The sequence below is a fragment of the Gekko japonicus genome, unplaced genomic scaffold (genome assembly GCF_001447785.1).
Source record: "Gekko japonicus isolate JY-2015 unplaced genomic scaffold, Gekko_japonicus_V1.1 scaffold1358, whole genome shotgun sequence".
Taxonomy (NCBI): domain Eukaryota; kingdom Metazoa; phylum Chordata; class Lepidosauria; order Squamata; family Gekkonidae; genus Gekko; species Gekko japonicus.
The window spans coordinates 426,180-446,117 of NW_015160880.1; the positions used below are offsets into that span (position 1 = coordinate 426,180).

At 49.6% G+C, this 19,938-nt stretch overlaps 1 protein-coding gene across 4 annotated transcripts in view; it reads left to right on the forward strand.

The window, feature by feature from the left end:
• The window catches only part of PPFIA3 (protein tyrosine phosphatase, receptor type, f polypeptide (PTPRF), interacting protein (liprin), alpha 3), a 92,224-nt gene that overhangs the window by 33,039 nt on the left and 39,247 nt on the right, over positions 1-19,938 (forward strand). For 2 of the 4 annotated variants that reach the window (XM_015423159.1, XM_015423166.1), the window contains exons 3-14: positions 4,315-4,416; positions 6,554-6,718; positions 7,409-7,483; positions 8,277-8,357; positions 9,372-9,590; positions 10,767-10,913; positions 11,839-11,973; positions 12,340-12,423; positions 12,971-13,102; positions 13,838-13,900; positions 14,092-14,171; positions 15,211-15,271. In XM_015423159.1, coding sequence (XP_015278645.1) covers positions 4,315-4,416; positions 6,554-6,718; positions 7,409-7,483; positions 8,277-8,357; positions 9,372-9,590; positions 10,767-10,913; positions 11,839-11,973; positions 12,340-12,423; positions 12,971-13,102; positions 13,838-13,900; positions 14,092-14,171; positions 15,211-15,271 — 1,344 coding nt within the window. Of the gene's footprint in view, positions 1-4,314; positions 4,417-6,553; positions 6,719-7,408; positions 7,484-8,276; positions 8,358-9,371; positions 9,591-10,766; positions 10,914-11,838; positions 11,974-12,339; positions 12,424-12,970; positions 13,103-13,837; positions 13,901-14,091; positions 14,172-15,126; positions 15,272-19,938 lie in introns of all 4 variants that reach the window. The other 2 variants (XM_015423142.1, XM_015423151.1) reach the window with 2 other exon arrangements.

A 19,938-nucleotide genomic window follows, 5' to 3' on the forward strand; every position in this document is an offset into this window, starting at 1 on the left:
TTTCCGGGCGCGATCTCACCGCCACATCTGGGAAGTGTAGAGCTCCCGTGGCGCACCCGAGGCTTCCCGCCGAAGATGTGGGGTAAAAAACTAGTACCTCGGAGGTACTAGTTTCCGGAAACCGCGGGGCAAGGGCGGGCATCTGATCGCGTTTCCGGTGGTAGTTCCGGCGCCTGCCCATGTCCCCTTGCAAAAAGGTTCCCCCCCCAAGTCTCCACGGATGACATTTCAGTTTTAAAAACAAAACACAACCCCGTTTGGCGCCCCGCTCCGCTTCTTTGCCGTATCATCTGATCGGCACCTCCCCCCTAACCACGGGAGCTGCACCGGACCTCAACCCTACGCCTGATCGCGCAGTCGCGCGTTAGTTTGCTACGGGGCAAACAGCCACACACACACACACCCGCATTTTCCTGCCCGTGTGGCCGAGGCCTTAGTATATTTACAGGGCAATCCTAAAAACACTTTCCTGGCAGTAAACGCCACTGCCTTTCTTCCCACACGGTGAGGACCCAAGGAAAGTAACAACAATAAACACAATACAATAAAAAAACCCCAGATAATTATAACAGATAAGCCGGGGCTAGGAAATAGGACATTGATCTGTCATCACTTCCTTGTCAAAGTGGCGCACTAAGAAACCTCCTAGATCAGGGGTGTCAAACATGCGGCCCGGGGGGCGGATCAGGCCCCCGGAGGGCTTCTATCAGTCCGGCAGTGGAACTGGCTGTCTTCTGCTTCTTCTTCCAGTTCTGCTGCTGCTGCATCATTGTAGCTTTGCAGCTTACAGATACACACCTGAACAGCATACTCAAGATTGCAACAGCACAGACATTTTGATGCAATAATTCAGAGCAAGAGGTGTCAGTTATCAGACACTGTTAAATAAACAAAATATTGCAAGAGTGCTAATGTTTTAAGCATGTTTTTATTTTAAGTTAAAAAAAACCTTTATGTTTGTGACCTTTATAAAGTTTATACCTCTGCTACCTGGCATTATATTTTATGACACACATGGCCTGGGCCAACAAGGTCTCATTTATGTCAGATCTGGCCCTCATAAGAAATGAGTTCGACACCCCAGTTCTAGGTGTTCTCTGTATGAGGAGAGGCTTGTGGTAGGATTACCAACTTTTAAACTGGTACCTGTAGGTCTCCCTTTAATATTACTTGAATCTGCAGTGATTATCAGGCAATGGTATTTATTTCCATGCCATGATAAGCTTCAACTACCCAATTTTTATAAATTAAGCCTCTATTAAAGGGACAGGCCAGTGTCATACCAAGGGTGGGGTGATAGGAGTGGTCTGCTCCGGGTGCAAGCAATTAGGAGGTGCTTATTCTAGAATAAGGGAGCCGCGGGGATCATGGCCTGAAAAAACCACCCCTTTCCCCCATTGAGACACCAGCAAGGACTTGCCCATCTAGAAAACACAAACTGTCCCTCCTGTTTTGATCCGGTTTTCTCTCCCCTTGATATTCTTTTTTTAAATCCTGCCCTTCTTTGGGGAAACTCTGGGGGTTGGACAGAGCTTGGGAGACATCCCCACTGTCTCTCTGCACCAGGTGCTCAACGGGTCTCCCTTACCAAATCTCAAACACATTCCCTGCCTTTTGTAAAAAAAAAAAATCCAGTCAGAGCTTTCTCTCTCTCCTTCCTCTTCTGATGTATGTCCCCTCCTTTCTAATGGCCCCCATCCTTTGCGTGTTGACTCGCAAGTAAGCCCCACTGTGTGACCACACACCCCCGGTGCTCCGGATGTCAAATACGCTAGGTACACCACTGTTGTGGTTCCTTCCCTCTTAATTGTGTGGCTTCCCCACTGTAGCAGCAACTGAGCTTTCCCATGGTAGATTTCCCTGCATATTCCCTGCCTTAGTCCCACAGCCACCATTCCCCCTTGGCCAATGATGGGTGGGTGGGTTCTGTTTGTTTGTTTTTTAGTTGACATATCATTATAGTGTTATAACAATCTGTCACAATCTTTGAAGTCACAGCTTTACTTTAAAACAAAAGGTAAGTCTCTGGCACCTTTCATTATGGAGATACAAGGGGAAAGGCAAAGAGACTTTTTTTTAAATGAAAGCTCGGAGTTCAGAGACCTGACAGACAGGTTGTTATAATGTTATAACAATGAGTCAATTGCCAAGATGTTTTTTTTTAATGGTGGTGGATGGGAAATGGCTGTTGCAGGGGACTGAGACAGGGAAAATGGCAATGATACAGGCAGGACCGGGAAGATACCGGCTTTTCTGTCCACGTGGGTGCCCCCCGGACATTGCCATGATCATTCCTAAAAGATCACAGCAAAGCAGGGTTGGGGAGGATCAGATAAAAGATGGAGGAAACCCAGGAGGTCCATGGAAGCACCAATAGCACCAATAGCATCCAAAACAGGGAAAACAGCCTATGCGGAAGTGACCCTAGTTACTGACCAAGGGCTGTTTTCCCAGTGACCAGAACACATTTCTGTGTTCCTTGTCACACCACAACCCAGAGATGTGCTCCAGCGTCCCTTGCTCATCAGCTGTGCCCCCTTTACCCCCAACAACCAAAAGGAGGTCAAAAAAGGCTCAGAGGTTCGTATCCCGGTCCCCCCACATCCTCAGCTGTTTTGTTCTGGAGGCATTTTGTTCTCCACAACATCCTCAGCCATTTTGTTCTGTAATGAAGTTGGGAGCAGGGCATGAGCCAAAGGTCCAGCTTAAACCCTTCAGAGGCCTCTGCTTTGATTGGAATGCTCCACTGGCAAAATAATTAAATTTCATCTCACATCCAGGGGTGAAAATAACTTCATTTTTTCATTTTTTGTTTTACTGACGCTAGCTCAGAGGGCTTGAAGCAGATAACAAGAGGTTAGCAATTTAGCTGCTTTCTTACCAGTACTCCGTACTGGCCTGTGCCCGCTTACTTTCACCCCTGCCCATAACCTTCTATCATTATAGTGTTATAACAATCTGTCACAATCTTTGAAGTCACAGCTTTACTTTAAAACAAAAGGTAAGTCTCTGGCACCTTTCATTATGGAGATACAAGGGGAAAGGCAAAGAGACTTTTTTTAAAAAAATGAAAGCTCGGAATTCAGAGACCTGACAGACAGGTTGTTGTAATGTTATAACAATGAGTCAGTTGCAAAGATGGCTTTTTTTAATGGTGGTGGATGGGAAATGGCTGTTGCAGGGGACTGAGACAGGGAAAATGGCAATGATACAGGCAGGACCGGGAAGATACCGGCTTTTCTGTCCACGTGGGTGCCCCCCGGACATTGCCATGATCATTCCTAAAAGATCACAGCAAAGCAGGGTTGGGGAGGATCAGATAAAAGATGGAGGAAACCCAGGAGGTCCATGGAAGCACCAATAGCACCAATAGCATCCAAAACAGGGAAAACAGCCTATGCGGAAGTGACCCTAGTTACTGACCAAGGGCTGTTTTCCCAGTGACCAGAACACATTTCTGTGTTCCTTGTCACACCACAACCCAGAGATGTGCTCCAGCGTCCCTTGCTCATCAGCTGTGCCCCCTTTACCCCCAACAACCAAAAGGAGGTCAAAAAAGGCTCAGAGGTTCGTATCCCGGTCCCCCCACATCCTCAGCTGTTTTGTTCTGGAGGCATTTTGTTCTCCACAACATCCTCAGCCATTTTGTTCTGTAATGAAGTTGGGAGCAGGGCATGAGCCAAAGGTCCAGCTTAAACCCTTCAGAGGCCTCTGCTTTGATTGGAATGCTCCACTGGCAAAATAATTAAATTTCATCTCACATCCAGGGGTGAAAATAACTTCATTTTTTCGTTTTTTGTTTTACTGACGCTAGCTCAGAGGGCTTGAAGCAGATAACAAGAGGTTAGCAATTTAGCTGCTTTCTTACCAGTACTCCGTACTGGCCTGTGCCCGCTTACTTTCACCCCTGCCCATAACCTTCTCTCTCTCTCTCTCTCTCTGCTGTCAAGTCACAGCTGACTTATGGTGACCTGGTAGGGTTTTCAAGGCAAGAGACGTTCAGAAGTGGTTTGCCATTGCCTACCTCCGCATTGCCACCCCGGTATTCATTTGAGGTCTCCCATCTAAATACTAGCTGGGGCTGACCCTGCTTAGCTTCCAAAAACTGACAAGATCGGGCCAGCCTGGGCTGTCCAGGTCAGGGATTCTTACCCCTGGGGAAAGTTCATATCTACTCAGTTTTGCCTTTGAAAATGCAGAGGTTCTCCAGCTTGCACACGGAGCGTGTCAGTGACTTTGATTCGCAGAAGAGCATCAGCGTGGCGGGGGAATCTTTTGACTGTCCTCATCGTGAATGCCTGTCCTCTCCTCTAGGAATTTGCTGCACTTACGAAGGAGCTGAACTTGTGTCGGGAGCAACTGTCTGAGCGCGAGGAGGAGATCTCCGAACTGAAGGCCGAACGGAACAACACACGGGTGAGCAGGGCAAGGGCTAGGGTTGTCAGGTGTCCCCCCCCCCTTCGAGTCAAAAGAACAGTTATCCACCAGCATAACAAGCTGACCTGGTGGCTGTTGTGGTGCTTCAGCTGTGAACTGGAGTGGGTACTGTGCACCCCTTATTCTTGAGAACCAGTCCGTAGGTTCCTAGGTTCTGTTCTAGGACGAAACCTCAGTAGTCATTCCTAGAAAAATATGCTTGCAGAGACTGGAAAAATGATCCTTTTTTTGAGCAGAGGACACCAGTGCAAATGAGCTACTGCCTTACTTCACACTTGCCAGGGCTAAGTTCTGGCTTTGAAAACACATTTCTGGGCTAATCTACATCAAGCCCTTACCCAGAGTACAGAAGCTGGTCTCAACTTCGGGCCTGGACATAGTTCAGCCAGAAGTCTCTGTGTGTCGCTATCTTTAGGTTCCTGTTCTCTGACCTTCCTGGAGTTGTGGTAATGAAATAATTTTTAATTCACTCTGCACACTACAGTAATGCCATGGAAACAATTGAGGATCAAATTTGGACTTTAGGGCTGCAATCCTAAGCGTGCTTACTAACAAGTGCTACCACACTTCTGAGTGTATTTTTATTTGTTTGTTCATTTATTCTCCACTTTTCCCCCCAATGGGGACCCAAAGTGTCTTACAACATTCTCCCCTTCATTTCATCCTCACAAGAACCCAGTGAGGTAGGTTAGGCTAAGCATAATGTGACTGGCCCAAGGTCACCTAGCAAGCTCTGTAGTAGAGTGGGGATTTGAATACGGGTCTCTCAGATCCTAGTCTAACCCTTACACTACATCGGCCGTCCACCTCTCCACATGCTGAAGATCCTTAAGTGAATCCATAAGAAACCTTTCAATGTCTTGGGGCTCAGTCACCTGCCCATAGAACCACACACCTCTGAAACTGACTCACAGTGCCATCTTAAGCAGAGATAACACTCTTCTAAATGCCCATAGAACCACACACCTCTGAAACTGCAGTGCCTCGATGAGGCACATGTTTGTATATGACTCACAGTGCCATCTTAAGCAAAGATAACGCTCTTCTAAGTCCACTGTAAGTCAGTGGACATAGAAAGGAGTAACTCTGCTTAGGACTGCATTGTTGGTGTGTTTTCTGTCCTTTGGAACTGTTGATGACTGAAAGATTCACAAAGGTCTGCCTGTCTCTTGCTAGAGCTCCTAATGGACATATGCATCCTCTGTGGTAGGAAAGTGGTGTCTTCTACCACTCAATGCTGAATTTTAACATATCTTTATTTTGTTTTTGTGTGTTTATTAGATTTCTGCAGCTGTCTGTTATTTTGATGTTCCTCAAGGGTTTTTTTCCCTGCTAAAATGGGAGCGTTCCTTTCCCATTTTCCTGATACAGACCACCTAGGGATGCCAGGTCCCACCACAGCAGGAGAATTTTTTTGTCAAAAAGTTGGGTCCCACACAGCATGGTGTCACTTTTTTTGTATTTTTGCATTTTTGTGTGCGTGTGCACGCGTGCCTGTGTCTGGAAGTCCTGGTGACTCCTACCAGGCACGGAGGACATTCAGAGAAGTGGCTCCATCATCTGCCTCTGTCCTCTCGGCCCTGGTATTCTTTGGAGGTCTCCCATCCAAATACTTGCTAGGATTGGCCCTGCTTGGCTTCCAAGATCTGACAAGATCGGGCTTGCCTGGGCTATCCAGGTCAGGGCAGCATGATGACACTTCTGAGGAAAACCCAGAAGTGATGGCACGTCACTCTAGGAATCTTTGAAAACTCTATGGTTTTACCTAGAGCAACATGATATCACTTCTCTTTTTCCCCCAGAAGTAACCTTACAATGCCAGTGCCTCTCCATGTCCCACCCACCCCCAGCTCTTGGCAGTTGCCACGCATGGCTTGGCAAACCTAAGCCCACTTTTGCATAAGTTGGCAAAGTTCTCTTTCTCTTGTACCTGCTCGTGCATGCCCCACAATACTATACATGGGGCAGGTAGCCAATTGGAAGAGAGCAGGGGAAGCCATTTTAGGGGTGTTGGTGCTGTGGCGGTTGTGTTGCCTGATCTCCTTCTTCAGCTGCTTGCTGCTCTACCATCTCTCTATCAGCCCCTGAACTACTTTGTCTTGTCCGTCTCTCTCAGCTACTTCTAGAACATCTGGAATGCTTGGTGTCTCGACACGAACGCTCCCTCCGCATGACGGTGGTGAAGCGCCAGGCCCAGTCACCGGCTGGCGTCTCGAGTGAAGTCGAAGTCCTGAAAGCCCTCAAGTCTCTCTTTGAACATCACAAAGCCCTGGATGAGAAGGTGAGGGAAGAGTGGGAAGACTGATGTCAAGACAAGAGTTGGGCTTAGGAACTTGTCCCAGGTTGTCCTTTGAGAGGAAAAACCCATACAGTACGGGAGTCCATAAATTCTCTCAGTGTCTGGTAGTTTTGCTGTTGGGGGGGAGTGTTCAGAAGCCAATTTTGGGCTTTGCTTCTGGTACTGGGGAGCTGGGCAAGATGTGAGGGGCACAAAAATCCTAAGCCCTGTTGCCTCAGATACTAAAATGCCAAGACACCCAAATGCCAAACAACTTTTCTGCTGATGCCAGAGGGCTCCATCTGATCCTGGAAATGGCTATGCTTGGGGATCCTAGACAAAATGCCATGCAGGACAGGACAGCAGTGAGAAGAAGAATTGGTCAGAATCACCCATCTTCTCACAGCAAAAGAGTCGGTTAGGATCCAATCCCATGGAATTTGTACGGCCTGTGAGGAAACAGAACCAGTGTCAGGAACCCTCCCCTAATTGTTGGGCTACTTGTGAGGAGAATACAGTGCTTCTTTAAGAAGGCAGTGATGCTTTGGTTGTGCTAAACAAACGTGTGTACCACCCTGCCAACAGACACACACACACACAAAGAGGCAGTGATTGTGGGGCTAAAGAACTTGGCTGTTCCTGCACTACTCAGCCGACGTTAACTCCTCTTCATCTCTCTCTGGTACATGGCAGGTTCGAGAGCGGCTGCGTGTGGCATTGGAGCGGGTTGCTGTATTGGAGGAGGAGTTGGAAATGTCCAATCAGGAGGTATGTAGCAGATCACATGAGTCTGAGAGCTGCAGAGCTGTGGTAGGTGCCCGGTGCGAACGTCCACATGACCCTGAGTCAAGACAGTCTAAACAGTGTAGGTCGGTGATTTCTAACTGGTGAGGGGTTGAGACCAACAAGTGGAACATGGGGACCTGTGGTGGATTTGACTTGCCAGGTGATGTGTAGAACTGGTGCTGAACTGACACCAAATTCTCTGAGTGGGTTGCCTCAATAAAGAAAAAAAAATGTGTGGCTGTAAAATCACACAGATTCTGTGACCCTTGAATTAAACTTTGGTGTGGTCAGAAGGGATTGCTGGAGTAAAGAAAATATGAGACCCTCCATGCCTTTTGCTGACAGATGTTTGTGTGTACGTGTGTGTGCTTGTAAGCCTGGAAGTCATGGTGACTTCTGGCAACCCCTAGTGGGGCTAGGACATTTCAGAGAGATGGCTTGATAACTTGCCTCTGAGTCCCGGCTCTGGTATTCCTTGAAGGTCGCCCTTTCCAAGTACTTGCCAGGGTCGGCCATGCTTAGCTTCCGAGATCTGATGAGATCAGGCTTGCCTGGGCTATCCAGGTCAGGGCCCTGACAAATCTTTTGAAACAGCACAATAGCCAGAGGTAATAATGGCCTTAAAATCCCACAAACTGTAAAGGTCTCCCAGTGCTTCTGAATTAACTATTTTGACCCAAGTCCTTTGCCACCTGCCTCTCTCATTCCATAATGTCCTTTTCGTTTTAAATATTTGTACATGCTCTTTCTTTATTTCTTCCCTTCTCGTCTGCAGTCTCTGTCTCTTCGAGAGCAGCTTGCCCGACGTCGATCTGGCCTAGATGACCCTAGCAAAGAGGGCGATGCCCAGATTTGTGTAAGTAATGTGGGAAGGGAAACTGGAAGGGAGAGCAGGGCTTTTGCCATGGAAGAAGGAAGGAAGGAAGGGCTGAGATCTGATTTGGAAGCTTGCCTGTCTTTCCAAAATAGGATGAGTGGAGAACCATAGCAGGCTGAACCCCCAAAATATAGTATGTGTGTTTTCACCTTTGAATCGGCAAGTCCACCCCTACCGAGCCAGCAGGTTTCTAAGCTAGAATGGGATCAACCCATTTGTGTTTCAGTTTCCATGGGGTGTGGTTGCCAGTTCTGAAGAATCCAGAAGACATTTTTGTAGAATTGGGGGTATCCAACTAACTAGGGAGCTGCGGTGGCTCAAGTGGTTAAGACGCTGAACTGCAGGCTGTGGAAGGTCGGTAGTTCAGCAGTTCGAGACCCGAGTGCCGCATGATGGAGTGAGCTCCCGTCTCTGGTTCCAGCTCCTGCCAACCTAGCAGTTCGAAAGCAAGAAATTGCAAGTAGATAAATAGGTACCACTTCGGTGGGAAGGTAACAGCGTTCCGTGTGCCTTGGTGTTTAGTCATGCCGGCCACACGACCATGGAAACGTCTTCGGACAGCGCTGGCTCTTTGGCTTTGAAACGGAGATGAGCACCGCAACCCTAGAGTCGGATTCGGCTGGCTTTGGAGCAAGGGAACCTTTACCTTTTTAACCAACTAGAGAACATTGTGGTTTACATGGGGAAGTAGAAAAAGATCACATGGTTGTGAGTCAGATGCATGGGAAGGAAAGCACGGGTGACGCTTGTGGCCTGTGGACGCACATGAAGCTGCTTTGTACTGAATCAGACCCTCATTCCATCAAAGTCAGTATTGTCTACTCAGACTGGCAGTGGCTCTCCAGAGTCTCAGGTGGAGGCCTTTCACATCACCTACTCCCCGGTCCTTGAATTGGAGATGCTGGGGATTGAACTTGGGAGTTTCTGCATACCAAGCAGACGCTCTACCACTGAGCCACGGCCTTTCCCTATCATAATGTCTTTCCTCTCCAGGCCAATGGATCAGGCTCCCTCGACTTGGGACGCGGCGGTCGTGAATCAGAGCTCGAGGAGGTCCTGGAGCGCCAGCGAGGAGAGCTCTCCCAGCTGAAGGAACGACTGACCATGCTGTGCCGGCAGATGGCTGAGCTCGAGGAAGAGCTGGCCACGGCCCAGCGGGATCTCATCAAGTCTGAGGAGATCAATGCCAAACTGCAACGAGACCTCAAGGAGGTAACGACGGAGCCTAAGTCCATTTCCTACAAACAGACAGTCTTTTGAGATACTCGTCGGCTACCAAAACCTCTCTCCTTCCAGCAGCTTTGCCATTGTAACAACTTCTAAAGGACAGTCCAGGAAAGGTCATTAGGAAAGGTAACCCAGGGTGAAATGAGATGTGATGGAAAAGATTTGTGATTAGGGTAGCTTGGATTTTATTTAAAGCTAATTAGCAGCTCTGTGCAGCTGCTTAAAAGAGTGAGGAAAGGCCTTTGTGAGGGGGATTTAACCCTTTCCTCTTGTGCCTCTTCCACAGTTTTCTGTGCAGAGACAGATTAAGTGAGTGGGGCTGCTGAAATGGTGGGAAAGACATGGGAGGAAAGGGTAAAAATTCTCTCCCACAGATACCTTCCCCTAATCATCAACTGCACGGGTCTACTAATTAGCTTTCTGGCTGCCCCATTGTGATAAAGGATCATCCAATTATGTGAATAGAAAGAAATTATTCTCTCTGAGAACTGTAGAACTGCAAAATTTATTGACGTCATCTAACTAAATTGTCTGAAAATAGGTCTGGGGAAAACAAAAGAAAGCATTTGCGTTATCTATTTACCACATTATGTTCTGCCTTTCGGCCGTAGGCTTTAAAGAGGACTTGCCCTGCAATGATAATAACAGTAAGAGAGTAACACAAACACCAGCAGATAAAACTAGAAGCGGATCAGCCAAGCGCACTGGAAGTTGTTGAACGCCAAAAGAACTCTCTTTACCGGGTTTCCCCAAAGTCACCATTGTATGTGCCACCTGAACAGGGAGGAAGTCTCACTGATCAGGTAGTGCAGAAAAGAGGCTAATCCTCTGAGACACCTGTCTCACCTCCGAAGGCTGGTACCCCCAGAGTCAGGCTTCCAACGAAGGCCTTAACAGCTGGGCAGGTTCATATGGGAACCGGTGGCTCTGCGTGCAGCAACCGTTTCCACATCAGCAGAGTACCACCTCACACACACTGAGCTCGCTCTATCTTAGGTGCGTGTGAGGCACGCAACAGGTTGTTTCCTTCCCAAATGAGCAAGTGAGGGATCTGCGCTGGAGTTTCTCGTGTTTCATGGTAGTAGGAGGGAGAGCAAGATCCGTGGCCTGCTCAGCATCACCTCTTCATTCTTCCCTTCTCTCACGTGGTGGGGATAATAGGCGTTAGCCCAGCGGGAGGACATGGACGAGCGGATCACCACGCTGGAGAAACGCTACCTGAGTGCGCAGCGGGAGGCGACTTCTCTTCACGATGTCAACGACAAACTGGAGAATGAGCTGGCCAGTAAGGAATCCCTGTATAGACAAGTGAGTCCCTGGTTCCTGACTGCCTTTCCCTTCCTCTTGTCCTGTACCGCATAGACCAGAGGTGCGAACTTCATTTATTATGAGGGCCGGGTCTGACATAAATGTCACTTTGTTAGGCCAGACCATGTGTGCCATAAAACGTAATGCCAAGTACTGGGGATATAAACTGCATAAAGGACAGTAGCTGGTAAGCTCTGAGTTGGTATATCCTCACTGCAAGGCTCCCTAAGGTGTGTGTGTGTGTGTGTGCAAAGGAAAACTGATATGGGCAGACTGGGGAGCCAGCGATGCAGCACTGGGCAGACACTCCCACACTGCTTGAACTGCTGCAGACAAGGTTGTTCCGCCATGCTGAAGCCACAATCGGAGTGGCTCCACCCACTCCCCCCGAGCAGTCTCCTGTTCCCTCCCTTGCACTAGCTGCTCGCGGGTCCCATAAAAGCCCTGGATGGGTCAGTTCCGGCCCCCGGGCCTTATGTTTGACACCTCTGGCATAGACAGATTACCTTGGCTGCTCCCAGCACCTCCCTGCTATCATCTGGCTGTTCCAAGCACCCTCCCTCAGCCTTGCCATTTGACTGCGGCCATCTTAGCTGGCATCACATCCTTTGAACTTTTATAATATTCAGAATGCCAGTATGCAGCTACCAATGGCTGTCTCTAGTCGAGCTGCTTCTCAGTCACTTGCCAGCTCTTCTGATAGCTTCCTTTTGTAATCTTCACTTATCTTGGCTTGGGAAGTCTACTTCCTGCTTATTCTATCCTCCTCCATTGCTGCACAGGAGATTAAGACTGGCTTATCCCCCCCTGAACCCATGTTAGCCCTGGCTTTTAGTTCCCCCATACTGCAGTTCACTGCTGGGAGGTAGTTTGGGGTCACTGCCTAGATTCGTTCCTTGACGAGGCCGTTTTCCCCTCTGAGCAGAGTGAAGAAAAGAACAGGCAGCTACAAGACTGGTTGGAAGATGCCAAGCAGAAGCTTCAGCAGACCCTGCAGAAGGCTGAGACCTTGCCGGAGATAGAGGCCCAGCTGGCCCAGCGAGTGGCCGCCCTCAACAAGGTGCTGTGCAAAAGGGGAGGGAATTCTCTGTGCTTTGTAAGGAACAGAAGACGTAGGAGATGTCTTCCAAAGTCAGAAATAGGGATGAACATAAGTAGAGCCTGCTGGATCATCTGGTCCAGCATCCTGTGTCACACAGCGGCCAACCAGTTGCCCTGAAGGGCCAACCAAAGAGGCCGAGGCCCTTCAACTGATGTTGTCTCCTGGCACTGGTATTCAGAGGTCCCCTTTACTCACCATGGCTCCATAAATCTGTCTAACCCCCCTTTAAAGCCAGATGAAACTGGGGGAAGATCACAACTGGTACAAGAGTCTGTCAGACAAAAGGTGGCCAGGCTTACCCTTTTCTTTTGTCCCCCTCTCTAGGCGGAAGAGCGCCATGGGAATTTTGAGGAGCGCCTGCGTCAACTTGAGGCCCAGTTGGAAGAGAAAAACCAAGAGCTCCAACGGGTGAGGGCCTGATGGGAAATGAGGATGGAGTTAGGTGGGTGCCAGGAGGAGACGGAAAGAGCTGCAAGTGGTATGTTTTGAGGGAACGGATTTCTCCAGTTGGGCCTCTCCTTTGGCTGCACAGTATGCCCGGGAGAGAGAGAAGCTTCTCTTGGGGAGAACAGCCAAGAAGATAGATGGCAAATGTGAACTGTTAGCTAGCAAAGCAGGCCTTTGGTTTGGAGACTAAGGTCCAAATGCTTCCTTAGTCATAGTGGAGAGGCTTGGGCCTACCTGTAGGCCTGCCCAGTCTCTATTTGCCCATCTGTACCGTGGTACTCTATTTCACATGGTTCTTGGGTGTATGAAGACAGTAAGACACTGTGGGAATGAACATAGTAGGAGGAGAGGAAGGAGGAAACTGAATGTGAATAGGAGGAGATGCTGGTAAAGCAGGGAAGGTTTCTGGCTGGTGACCGGGAAAAGCAAAGCAGGGGGAGTCCAGGTGCTGGAGAAAAGACTGCCCACATAACCATTCACATTTTCTGCACCCTCCCTTAAAAAACAGGCACGCCAGCGGGAGAAAATGAATGACGAACACAACAAGCGCCTCTCGGAGACAGTGGACAAACTGCTGTCGGAATCAAATGAGCGTCTCCAGTTGCATCTCAAGGAGCGAATGGGGGCCCTGGAGGAGAAGGTAGGAGAGTTTGTGTGTGTGTGTGTGTGTATTTATGCATGTTGTGGGAAACGAGAGCAACTCAGGGTTTGGGGTGTGATGTCCTTCAGAGCATGTTTGCGTCCCTGCGGCCCCTGTGCCTGTCAGCAGTGGAGAACCATGTATGCAGCCATGTATTTCTTGGAGGAAGTTGGGATAAAAATGTACTAGATGAATGGTGGAATAAGAGGCAGAAGGTGGCCTTATATGAAGTGCTACCTTACCTGTCGGCCGGGAAAAAGTGGAAGTGAATATAGACTAGGACTCAGGTGTCTGTTGCGATTCTAGGGGAGGCTTTGGCGGCAGGTGGGGTTGTTTGTGACCCACCCAAGCAAGTGCAGAGAAACAAGGCTGATGGATCTTCCTTCTCACCTGTATCTGACCAAGTGAGGTTTGACTCACAGAAGCCAGAAAACGTTGTTGGTTTTTGAGGGGCTTCTGGACTCAAATTTGGTTCTGCAGAGAAGAGGTAGCTGTGTAAAGCAAGCAAAGGAGCTGGGATGACACAGGACTCTTCTTTCTATGCTCGCCTACCCTGTAATGTGGCCGTGGTCACTTAGCAGAGAGGAAAGCGAACCTGGCTGGAGACCATCGGGGGGGGGGCAGCTTGAAAGGAAGGAAATACAAACCTGCAGGCTTTCAGGAACATCCTGTCGGGAGTCCTGTGGGTGGCGGCCTCGCTCTCATTCAATTGTTCTTCCTTCCTTCCCCGGCAAGAACACACTGAGTGAGGAAATTGCCAACATGAAGAAAGTTCAGGATGAACTCCTGGCGAACAAGGTGAGGCCCGTGGCAGACGGCTGGGGGTGAGCGGTGGAATCCAAAAGAGAGGGTTTTGCTAAATTTGGGACGGGGGAGAAGGTGCAGAGGCAGGGAAGTTTCTAAAAACAGGCAAAGGGTTATGATGGGGGGGGGAGGGTCTGGAAACCTAGGTTCTGATTCTGACAGTCTCCTTTGCACGTGCATGCCAGGAACAACTACTGGCAGAGATTGAGAGGATGCAAATGGAAATCGACCAGCTACGTGGACGCCCGGTCTCTACTTACTCTCGGTAAGAAAACTTCTTCTACCCGTTAATAATAAAGAACTAGTCTAGGGTCTCCTCTCCCCTCTTGCATGTGAATTTCTTAGAAAGTAGTAGAAGAGATTCTTAGAACACCCCTGTCGGGCAGATCACCCCTGTTCCTTGCTAGTTGTGGCGCTCCTCCCCACTCTGCTTGTGTGTCAGGAGCCCAGCAAATTGTTTTCTTGTACCCAGCATTTTGAATGACTGTATGGCTTTTTCAGTGTAGAGCAGGGGTCCCCAAACTTTTTTGAGCCTGTGGGCACATTTGGAATCCTGACACAGCATGGTGGACGCAGCCACAGAATGGCAGCCACAAAATGGCCACCACGGGGGGCAGAGCCAGCCACAAAATTGCTGCTGCAGCTTCCCTACAGTCACGCGGTGACCGTCTTTGTCTTGCGGTGGCAGCTGCTTCCAAGAGACATTTTGATAAGCCTGCACAACCAATCAAAACTCCAGTGGCCAATCAGAAGCCTTACTGGGCAAAAGCCCCACCTGGTCTTGCCCACATTCCAAAAATACTTGTTGGGCACCAGGAAACATGTCGGCGAGTTGCCATGGTACCCGAGGGCACCCCGTTGGGGACCCCATGGCATAGCGGGTGTGTGTTGGGAGCAGATCGTGCTTGCTGGGAGCAGAGCAGGATGAGCAGGAGGGAGACCCCTTGATCAAATGTAATAGAGGTTAAATTGTTGGATTAGGACTGGGGAGAGTCGGGCTCAGGTCTCCACACTGCCGTGAAGCTTGCTGGAGGACCCTGGGCTCATCACCATCCCTCAGCCTCACCTGTCTCACTGGGTTGGCAAGATGGGGGAGGAGAGAAGCCCTGTACACTCAAGCTCCTTAGAGGAGGGACAGAATGAAAAAGCTACTAGGTAGGTCCTCCCCTCTTCTACCCGACCACTCTTGCTCACGGTCTTGTTTTTCCTGCTCCACGGAGGTCTCTGCCGGGCAGCGTGCTGGAGCTGCGTTACTCCCAGGCGCCGACGCTGCCCGTGGGGGCCCACGTGGACCATTATAGCAGTGCTGGCGTGGCAAGACGTTCAAAGAAGGGTCGCTGGTCCGTCAAGGATGAGGCCACCAAGGTATGAGATTGCTTTGTTTGGGCTTGATCTGGGGTTATAAGGGAGAGAGGGAACAATGGGAAGGAATGAGAGTGTCATGTCAAGATGGTATCGCTGAAGTCCAATTCTTGCAGCATTCCGTTAGGAGAGAGTCTGGGGACGGAGCCAGTCCTTACAAAGGACGCGTGGCTGCCACCGAAACCAGCAACCCCATATCTGATTCTCCCTGGTAATGTTTAGTAGCAGAACAAAACATGTGGTGTGACTCATCATCATGTTCTGAGTTTTCTTACCCCCAACAAGTGCCAGCCAATGAAGTGGAGCCGGGGCAGGAGAACGCGGAACAGGAGAATGTCCCATGATGCATTTTGTATCACTAGATGTTACCAGAGAGTTATGGGTAAGATCAGGCTTGGGGCTGCTTATCCGGTCAGCAGTTGCGCGTCCTCCGTGATGTCTAGTTCTGGCACAGATGGGAAATGGGGAAAAAGATAATCACAGAACTGAGAAAGAAGGGGAAATTGCCTGTGGCGATTGTGGCTCCGAAAACAGAATCTTGGAAATTCATGAAGAATGCTAAAAGGAGAAAGTTTCTAGCCTTTGGAGGGAGAAACCATTGCTTAGAAACCAAGAGGTGTCCTGACAGCTGCAGATGGGACTTCCTTTTCAGCCCTTCTTTATAGACCTCAACCTGATCCCAAGCGCTTCCACAATAGACTTATCTTCTTCGTGGTCTCTGTCCATCACACCTATGGGATCTAGTGTGCCTGCGCTGATCTGATTGGTGTTGTACAAAGTTCACAACGGGATTTTCGTGCCTCCACCCTGAGCCTGCGCAGGAACCCCAACTGCGCATGCCCAGGGGGGGTGGAGCGCGGACATTCTGCCAGTTCTCCTCTGACCACCGCGCTGTTAGCAGCTTTCCTCGGTTGGTGCTTGTTCCTATTCTCCTCACTTTGGGAATTCTTCGTTTTTCTTCTTCCATTGGATTATTTCTCAGAATATTGGATTTTTTGTCAAGAACTGTTAGAGGAGGGTGAGAACTTTCCGTGGTCTTCGGACCATCAACCCCCTCCCCTCCCCTTCTCCCCTCACGTCTGAGGAACTGTTTATGGATAAGAAGTGGGGGTGTTTTAAGAGGTGTGCCTCGTGTGGGAGTAAGTTAGCTCCGCGAGACGGACACACACTCTGTATAATTTGTTTGGGTGAATCTCATGGTCTGGAGGGTTGTGCTTTCTGCACAAAATTTTCAAACCAAACATGCAAAAATAGAGCAGCAAGGTTGAAAGTCACCCTTTGGGAATCGGCCCTTGCTCCTCCGTCTTCAACTATGTCGACCGAACTCCCTCAGAAGTCATCGGTATCGACAGATCCCCCACCGAAACCATCGACGTCGACACCAGGATCCACGGATACCCTCTCGACACCGAGACCACCTCGACCAGTCAAATCTGCTTCTGATACGGGGCCAGCCCCCTCCAAGAAGCGCTCTTCCAAGTCTGCTTCTTCTGCCTCGACACCAGTGAAGAAACAGAAGAGGAATAAGTCGAAGAAACACACCTCCCACAAGTCGTCCACTGGGAACTCGCATAAGTCTCACAAGGTGAGCAGCATAGTACTCCCTAAGGGCTCTGCGCTGCCAACAGTATCGCAGTCGCACTCCCTATCGACGCATCAGTCCGTACTGGAGCTGCTGGATGTACAATCGATGCCACCGATTGAAATTCTTGACTCTCCAGTCAGGCAGCTGAACCCTCCGGTACAAGACATGAACCTTGGACGACGCTCCCCATCTGTATCAGCTTCTGAAGCCAAAGGTGAAGTAATAGCGGCTTCTGGTGTTGGCCGATGCTCTATGTCTGCTTCCTCCTGAACCAGCAGTCGTTCCGACCCGGACCGTCGATATCGACCTTATGACCGATCCTGTTCTCCAGTCTGCGTGGATGATCAAGGTCAATGGGATGAATATACAGCCCGTCTTGATTGGCACCACTCATCCCGATCACCAAGGAGGGATTATTTGCCCAAGCCAGCTTCAGGTCAGGGCTGTCCTTCCCATTACCAACATCACTCATTGATGCTTCCCTCATGGGATCATCGTCATCACATGCCGTACTGGTTCTCTTCCTACCCTCTTTCAGCATCGATGCCTTGGCTAACGCCTATGAGACCGGAGGATTGGGACCACCATTCGACCCTACCCTGCTCTCCATGTCGTCCACCACCCTCCACATCCCTCTCCAAACCACCGAAATCTCCTCCTCCGAGGCAAGTCACGCCTCATCTTCCGCCTCCTTCACCACCATCATCAGTTACTCCAAAGGAGCCTCATACACTGCCAATTCCTATCCAGAGGTCTCCATCGCCTTCTGAGGCCTCTCCAGTTGCTTCCGATGTCGACAGGGAGATACCTCTCCAAAACATAAGTCTCCGAAGACCTCCCAATCTCCCCATCTGAGGACTTGTCTTCTTATAGAGATTTAGTCAAAAGAATGGCTCATTCATTGGGTCTGTCTATCATCCAACCTCAACCATTGATATCGGATGCAGTTTATGATGTCGTCCAGATGGACACGTCCACAGCGATCTCCCTTCCAATGTTGAAAGTACTCCTATACGCGGTGCAGGTGCCTTGGGAGAAGCCCTCATCTGCACCGGTGTTGACATGGAGACTGGATCACATGTATAGAGTGCAAGAGGAAGGAGCTGGTTTTCTACATGCCCATCCAAAACCAAACTCCATGGTTGTCTCTTCTTCCAGAACTAGACGCACTCATACGACGCCCTCTGACAAGGAAAGCAAGAAGCTTGATGCTTTCGGGAGATGCTTTTACTCAGCGGGTGCCTTGGGAATCAAACCATCCAATTACATCGCATGTATACCAGTATGCGTTATGGCAACAACTTTCTGACATCTTGCCCTTTCTTCCTGAGGACAAAACTTAAGCAGTCTGAACCCTACAAAAGGAAGGCAAGGTTCTGGCGAAGCAGCTTCTGAATTCGTCTAAGCACTCACTGGATACTTTCTCTAAGACTATATCTTCAGCGGTTGCCCTTCATAGGCACTCCTGGCTGAGAATGATTTCTTTGCCACCTGCACCAGGGCGTACATAAAAGATCTCCCCTTTGACGGTGATGGCCTGTTCCACTCCTCTACTGACTCTGCTCTGCAGGAGATGGACAAGAGCATAAAGGTCTCTAGGTCCTTGGGCATTTCTGCTCCTTCCAAGCCATACTGCCAGCTTTCCTGGTCTCGATACAGTTCCAAACGCCCATTTAACAAACCATCCCCAGAGGGTACCTGGAGACCGCATCAGTCACCTACGGGCCATCGGCAACAGTACCAGTACCCTGCACGGTCCAGATATGGCCCACAACAGCAACAGTTTAGCACAAAACCTCAAAAGACTTCCAAACAGGGTCTTTGACTTGCCCCAGATTGCTTCAGGGGCCTCCACCCACCTTTCCCCATTCCTATCTGGATGGCGGGTCATCACTACAGACAGTTGGGTTTTATCCATCCTAACCCACGGTTATTCAATAGAATTTGTGGACTATCCAATACTGCCTGTTTTCCTGGCCACCCCTCCCTCTCCCCTCCTTCTCTAGGAGGTCACTTCTCTCTTGGTGAAAGATGAGGTAGAACTGGTGCCAAAGGCGTACGGGGGAACAGGTTTTTACTCCCGTTACTTTACCGTTCCCAAATGAGACGGGGGCTTGCACCCAATTTTAGACCTACGGGGCCTCAATGTCTTTGTGGAATACCGCAAATTCAAAATGACATTGTTGCGAGTAATCCTCCCTCTTCTGGCTCGGGGGTCCTGGATGGCAACTATCGACCTCCAGGATGCGTACTTTCACCTCAATATCCATCCGTCTCATCGAAAGTACCTCCGATTCACCATAGGGGACCTCCATTTCCAGTACTAGTGTCTCCCATTCGGCCTCTGCATGGCGCCAAGGGTCTTCACCAAGACGATGGTAGTGGTGGCGGCCTATCTTCGTCTACAGGAAATTACCATCTTTCCCTGTATAGATGATTGGCTCTTAGTGGCAGATTCCTCGTCGCTCCTGGAGAATCACATTTCCCAGACACTCTACATCCTGTCCTCCCTGGGCCTCCAGGTCAACTTTCAGAAGTCTCACCTGCAACTCTCACAGAGGATACAGTTCTTTGGTGTGGTTCTCGACTCCATGACATGCAGAGCTTACTTTCCTGCAGACGGAGCGGCTACCCTGTCGTCTCTCACAAAGGAAGTGCGTAAAAGTACCTCGTCCATGGCTTTTCCAATCCAGTGTCTGTTGGGCCACATGTCAGCCACTACAGCCATACTTTGGTTCGCCAAGCTGCACATGAGACCTCTGCAGATGTCATTCTTGCAATGCTTCAAGCCAATCTGCATGAGCCACCGTCCATCTCCTACCCCCACCGAATGTGCGAGACTCCCTATTGTGGTGGTCAGTGGAATCCAACCTGACCCAGGGTGCACCTTTTCAACCACCAAATCTGCATCTCACTCTCACCACTGACACTTCCCTGTGGGGATAGGGAGCCCATCTCAACGGCCTGTGTGTCGGGTACCAGTGGGATGCTCTCAATTCAAAAAAGCACATCAACTATCTGGAACTGCTGGCAATAAATCTGGTGCTGAACTCTTTCCAGCCCATCCTTCGAGGGCATTGCGTAG